The sequence below is a fragment of the Myotis lucifugus genome, unplaced genomic scaffold (assembly GCF_000147115.1).
Source record: "Myotis lucifugus unplaced genomic scaffold, Myoluc2.0 scaffold_823, whole genome shotgun sequence".
Lineage (NCBI taxonomy): Eukaryota > Metazoa > Chordata > Mammalia > Chiroptera > Vespertilionidae > Myotis > Myotis lucifugus.
In genome coordinates, this window is record NW_005871871.1 from 105,022 (window position 1) to 111,580 (window position 6,559).

The 6,559-nt window shown below is 52.9% G+C and overlaps 1 protein-coding gene across 1 annotated transcript in view; it reads right to left on the bottom strand.

Moving 5' to 3' along the window:
* The window catches only part of EML2 (echinoderm microtubule associated protein like 2), a 27,232-nt gene that overhangs the window by 13,965 nt on the left and 6,708 nt on the right, over positions 1–6,559 (bottom strand). The window contains 5 exon segments of the mRNA XM_023747257.1: positions 415–583; positions 905–1,000; positions 2,130–2,240; positions 2,354–2,423; positions 3,408–3,557. Coding sequence (XP_023603025.1) covers positions 415–583; positions 905–1,000; positions 2,130–2,240; positions 2,354–2,423; positions 3,408–3,557 — 596 coding nt within the window.

Genomic DNA, 6,559 nt, shown 5'->3' on the forward strand with positions numbered 1-6,559 from the left:
AGCCCTACTGGGCACCTAGCACCGTGCTCAGCACTTTACATTTATCCCCCAGCACCCTATGAGGTAAGGCTCATCGTGCCCCCCTATTACACATAAGGAGTGAGGCTTGCCTGGCTGGTGTGGCCCAGTGGCTGAGCTTCGGCCCATGAACCGAGAGATTGCAGCGGTTCAATTCTTGGTCAGGGCACATGCCCGGGTTTCGGGCTCCATCCCCAGTGGGGGGCCTGCAGGAGGCAGCCAATCAATGATTCTCTCTCACCATTGATGTTTCTATCTCTCTCTCCCTCTCCCTTCCTCTCTGAAATCAATAAAAATACATTAAAGAGAAACAAAGCAGAAATGAGGCTCAGAGAGGTGAAGTTACTTGCCTAAAGCCACACAGCCAGGTAAGCATCGTGTTCAGCCTCAACTCACATCGGTCTGACCCCAGAGCCCAGCCTCGCAACCATTTCTCCTTCCCCAAACCGTGGGCCCCCATCCAGCACCCAGGTCTCCGGCCCCCAGCCCCGAACTGGCGTGTGACCTTGGACAAGGACTTCTCCCCTCCACCATGCCCAAGGTCCCTCATCCGTACAGGAGGCCACTGCCCAGGGATGCAAGTCAAGGTCGGTCTTGGACCTGGCAGGACTGTAGAGTCAGCAGCCACCTCATAGCAACCCTTCTCTTGGGCCTGGTCCACCCACCCCATATCCCAACATCAAAGCCAAGGCCCTACAAGGAAGATGCTTCCATTTTACAGATGAAGCAACTGAGGCTCAGAGAGGGCAAGCCCAGAGTCACCAGCCAGCAAATGCAAAGCCAGGGTTTCAAGGGGAGCCTATCTCATACCAGGCTCCTAACCACTGAGACCCAGCCAGTCCCCCCGGGGCGTCCCGAGGAGAAGGGATGGGAAGGGTCACCCCACCTTGCTGTCCACCACCTTGGCCTCCTTGGTCCAGTCCCACACGGAAAGCACGTGGTCGTTGGATTCGTCCACCGCACAGAGCAGGTTGCCCCCATTCTAGGAGAGAGGGGCAAGGTGGGTCAGGATCCATCCCCCCAAACTCCCCCCCCACTGGGGCACTTGCCACTCAGACCTGTTTTAAGATTTTCAAAGGCTCTGGCCCACGTTACGTGAAGCACATGAAAATACACTCCCTATCCAGGAGCCATACCCACGTTTAAAAGGTTTCTATAATTTTCCCTTTGAAATGACTTGTCCCTGAGAAGTGTGTCTAATTTGCCCTCTGTTACAATTTCTCTGCAGTCATCTTGCAGTCAGGAATTCATACGAGACCATCTAATCTCCATTTTCCTATGAAATGCCTTTTATGTATATGAAATTAAACAAGTAATTAACTCGACAAGATGTTTTTTCATATCTTTAGTTAAACAAGGGTTAATTTTGATTTTGCAGGATCTCTCTCTTGCTCTCTCTCTCTCTCTCTCTCTCTCTCACACACACACACACACACACACACACACACACACACACAGGCAATAAAATCGCTTTTTTCCTCCCAAAGCTCTCAACTGTCTCGTTAGGACTCAGAAAACCTGTGAGGCTCTAACCCAAAGCTTCTTAACCTCTCTGTGGGAAGACCGGTTGTTTTTTATTCCCCAATCCATGACGGACCAACACTTTGGTAAAATAATGATAAAAATGTAAAATATGGTTTTAAAAACAACACACCACCATACTTGGACTTGGTGTGGGAATGTCAACTTGCTCTACAAATTCCTAAAGGCTTACTCTCAATTGCTTTACTTATCTTGCCCAGACCCGCCAACACCCATCTGGTTACAACAAGGCCCACCTCCCTGGACACTGGCCTGGAAATGCCTAAAGAATCAGGGCCCTTGGAGAATGAAAGGTGGTGTGAGCAGCAGTGCAACGGCGTTCCCTGATCTACAAGGGATCACGGAGGAGTTTGGTGCAATCAGGACCTACGGGTTCCCTTCATGGAGGCTAACAGAGCAGGTCTGTGAAGTCCCAGAGATGGGTGCCCACCCTGGAGGGCCTGGGTGATTCTCCCAGGAGCAGGGTCTACCCCCGTGGCATCCACCCCCGGGGCCCAGCGGGAAGGTGCTGTGCTGGCTCCAGATTCTGGGGGGGGGGGGGGGCAGGTGAGGGTGGGCGCAGGACTTACCGATTTGGAAAAGCCCACACAGCACACAGCTCTGTCAAACACGCCCAGGCCCAGCACGTGTAAAGTGGAGAGAGAAACTGAGTCCCAGATGCGCACGTGGGGTGGCAGTGGCTGCAGGGAAGAGAGGCCTGTTACCTGGGGCGGCCCAGCTGCCTGCCCCCCACCCCCCCCACCCCGCCCAAGACCCCACCCGTCTCCTGGTCCTGCCCGCTTCACTCCGTTACCTTCCCTTCCTTAGTGGTGCCTGCCACCTGTCCAGTGGCAATGGTGACCATATCAGGGTGGACAGCCAGGCTGAGGAGAGAGAGGACAGATGGACAGGGCTCAGTGGGCGCGAGGGCAGCCAGGACCCCCCCGATAGCATGCCACAGTCGTGATGCCTGGTTATTCATTCTACAGTTGGTTGACTGAGTTGTTTAGTCAATAAACAGTATCAATAAAGAGGTACCCTCTGGGTACCCCAGCTCAGAAGCAAGACCTGGGCCTGTGGTCTCTAATTCAAGTGTCCAAAGCGCTAAGGCCTGTACCACAAATGGCCAGGAGAGGGCACCCACTTAAAGGGCAGCCACTGCCCTGGCCGGTATATGCAGTGGTTAGGGTGCTGGCTAGCATACTGGAGGGTCTCTGGATCTATTCCCGGTCGGGGCATATGCCCAGGGTTGCGAACTCAATCCCCAGTGTGGGGACGCAAGAGGCAGCCAATCAATGATTCTCTCATCACTGGTGTTTCTGTCTCTCTCTCCCTCTCCCTTCCTCTCTGAAATCAATAAAAATAAATAAGTAAATAAGTTGCCCTAACCGGTTTGGCTCAGTGGATGGAGCGTCGGCCTGTGGACTGAAAGGTCCCAGGTTCGATTCCGGCCAAGGGCATGTACCTTGGTTGCGGGCACATCCCCAGTGGGAGGTGTGCAGGAGGCAGCTGATCGATGTTCCTCTCTCATCGATGTTTCTGACTCTCTAGCCCTCTCCCTTCCTCTCTGTAAAAAATGAATAAAAAAAAAAAAAAAAAGTAAATAAGTTAAGTAAAAAGAAAAATAAGTGGCCACACCAAGTAGGTCCAACAGACGGCTGGATTATCTGAGATGCCAGCTAGAAGTTTTCAAAGGAAGTGAAATATCCAGGCATTTGAGAAAATTAGCCAATAATCTGAAATATAACCAATCCACACGTTTCCCCTCTGAATTCAGCCTGCAGGCCACCAAAGGCCCGGCCCCTCCCACCCCACCCCCAATACTGTCCCCAGGAGCATCTCTCTCCAGGCCCCCTCCCAGGCCTCACCATTTGATGTCATCGTTGTGTCCCAGGTAGTGCCGCTGCCTCTGTTCCTCCACGCTGTATAGCACAGCCACGGAGGCCACGAAGTACACGATCTCCCCCGTGGGCAGCAGGTAAAGGTTGGCGCGGCAGTCTCGGCCCCGGTAGCCATAGCTGGAGATGCCCGGGCTGGTTAAGGAGCCTGTTTGGCATTGCGTGTGCCGGCTGACTGCCGAACTCAACCAGGTAATGGGAGGTGGGTTTTCTTGCTTCCAAGCTTCCCCCCCTCGGGGGCTTGAATGATGGTAGGCCCCCAAAATTATGTGTCCACCCAAATATTAACGCCGGAACCTGAGGCTGTGGCCTTACATGGAGAAGGCGTCTTTGTAGGTGTAATTGAGGATTTTAGGATGAGATCAGCTGGGGTGGAAAAGGCCATGTGAATCAACCTCTGAACCAGGAAGTCACTGCTCAAATCCCGGTCAGGGCACATGCCCGGGTCACAGGCTCAATCCCCAATGTGGGGCGAGGATACAGCTGATCAATGATTCTCTCTCGTTGTTGATGTTTCTGTCTCTCTCTCCCTCTCCCTTCCTCTCTGAAATCAATACAAATATATTTTTTTAAAAAGAAAAGGCCCTGTGAAGATAGAGAGATTGGAGTGGTGCAGCTACAAGCCACAGAACTCCTGGGGTTGTCAAACAACAGCCAGCAAAAGCTAGGAGCCAGACGTGGACAAATCCTCCCCAGAGCCTGGGAGGGAGTGGCCCTGCTGACACCTTGCTTTGGGATTTCTGGCCTCCCGAGCTGTGAGCGAAGGGCTTCCTGGTGTTTTAAGCCACCACGTTTGTGGTCATGTATTACAGCAGCCATGGGAAATTAATATAACTTCCTGCCCACCCCTCTCCCCCCACGGGTATGCAGTTAAACCCATTTACGCTAATTCCGCTTCCACCCCGCCTCTTCTCAGAACCTTCCTATGGGTGGGTCCCACCTCACTCAGAATCAAAGTCAAAGTCCTCACAAAAGCCCAGGCACGAGGCCTAACCTGATGTGGGCCCTGATTCCTCATTCCTCTCCCCCTACTCAGCTCCGGTCCCAGGAGCTGTCCTCCCTTCTCACCTCAGCGGCTTTGCCCTTGCTCTTCCCTCTACTGGAGCCCTCCTCCCCTTCAGCTCTCATGGCCCCTCAGTTCCTCCCGCCCTCTGCTCAGCTGTCAGCTCTGGAGGAGGCCTTCCTGCCCCTGCTCTCCGAAACTGCAAACTCATGCACCCTCACTGCCGCCACCCCTCCCCGCTCCATCTCTGGGCCGTGCACTCACCAGCCTCTAATGCTATCTGTTCAATTATCTGCAATTATCTGCCTCCTCGGCTAGAGTCCTCTCTGGGAGGGCAGGGCTGTCTGTCCATTTTGTTCACTGCTGTATCCCCCATGCCCAGATCAGGGCCTGATGCACAGCGGACATCCAGGGGTGGGCAAAAGTAGGTGAATAATAATAAAAAATAAACAATACAATAATTAATGAATAAATAAGAATACAAGAATAAACTGATTCACGTCCGCATCACTATAAACCTACTTTGCCTCCCCCCGCCCCCCATGAATTCAATATCTGCTGAAGGAATGACCAACTCTCCCGTTGAGAACTTCCTGTGGCTCCCCAGGACTCCTAGGAGAAAGCCAAGCCCCTCCTCCCGGCCTGGGTGGCCCCTCCTTGGCTCCAGCAGGGCTCCTGGCCTCCCTGGACTGTTTTTATTTAGAGTTCCTCAACATGCCAAGGTCATTACCACCATCCCCAGGCCGTGGCAGTAGCTTTCCCTTTGCCCAGTACATTCTACCTGCCACCCTTCTTAGCTGTCACCTCCTCCAAGCTGCCCTCAGGCTCATCCTCCGGCACTTCCCCACTTAGTAATTATCTGGTTGACTTGTTAACGGCCCCTGCTCCCCAGTGAGACTGAGTTCCATGGTGGGGCACTCGGGGCTGTTGTTTACTTCTGTAACTCCTCCTCCAAGAAGCCCTCCCTGACCCCCAGGCTGGGGCAGCTGCCCCCTCGGGTTCCCCCCATCCCAGCCTTGCCCACTCTGAGTGGTCACTGTCAAGGAGTCTGTCCCCAGACTGGACTGTGAGCCCAGGAGGGCAGGCAGACACTGTCACAGTGACTACTGGATTCCCAGCCTCTGGCCCCAGAAAATGTTCAGAAAAGATTTTAAAGAATGTCAATATGTATATCCCAACCCCACCGGAACTGCTCCACCTCGTAGCCATTTCTGAGATGGGAAAGGAGACCCATGCTGATGTTTGCTCTCAGCTGCCTCTCATCTGATGCTCTCAAGCTCATCTTGGCATGACAGCTTGGCGTTCCTCGATTCCCATGGATATTTCCGGCTGCCTCGAGGGCAGTCTGGGCTCCAGCATCCCTGCCTCCTCCAGAGCAGACACCAAGGCCAAGAGAAGAAGACAGGGTTGGGTCCCATGGATGCTGATCCCAAGCTCCAGGGGGTTTTTGGGAAGAGCTTGGGGTCCAGAGTCAGAGTTCTTGACTCAGACCTATGTTGACCCCCTAGGACAGGGCTCAGTCCCCTCTCTCAGCCTCAGTTCCCTGATCTGGGAAGTGGTGGTAGGAACTCCCAGCCTGCAGGCCTCAGAGAGCTCTTGGAGGCCACTGGTTGTAAAAATGCTCAATTCCGCCCTAGCTGGTTTGGCTCAGTGGATAGAGCATCAGCCTGCGGACTGAAGGGTCCCGGGTTCGATTCCAGTCAAGGGCACATGCCCAGTCTTTGGGCTTGATCCCCAGTAGGGGGCATGTAAGAGGCAGCCAATCAATGATTCTCTCTCATCATTGATGTTTCTATCTCTCTCTCCCTCTCCCTTTCTCTGTGAAATCAATAAAAATGTATTTTTTTAAAAAAAAATGCTCAATTCCACAAAAGAGAAGGACCATATCATTCAACATATTTATACATCAAATAATTCAGAACAGCCCGGCTGGTGTAGCTCAGTGGTTGAGCATCGACCTACGAACCAAGAGGTCATACAACAGTGCCTGGCATATAAGCGTTCAATAACGATTAGTTGTTATTTGATAATCCCTGTTTATGGGGCACATGTTACAGCTCAGCACCTTTACACTCGCTTCACAGCCCTACGAATCTGAGATCATGAAACCCATTTTTCA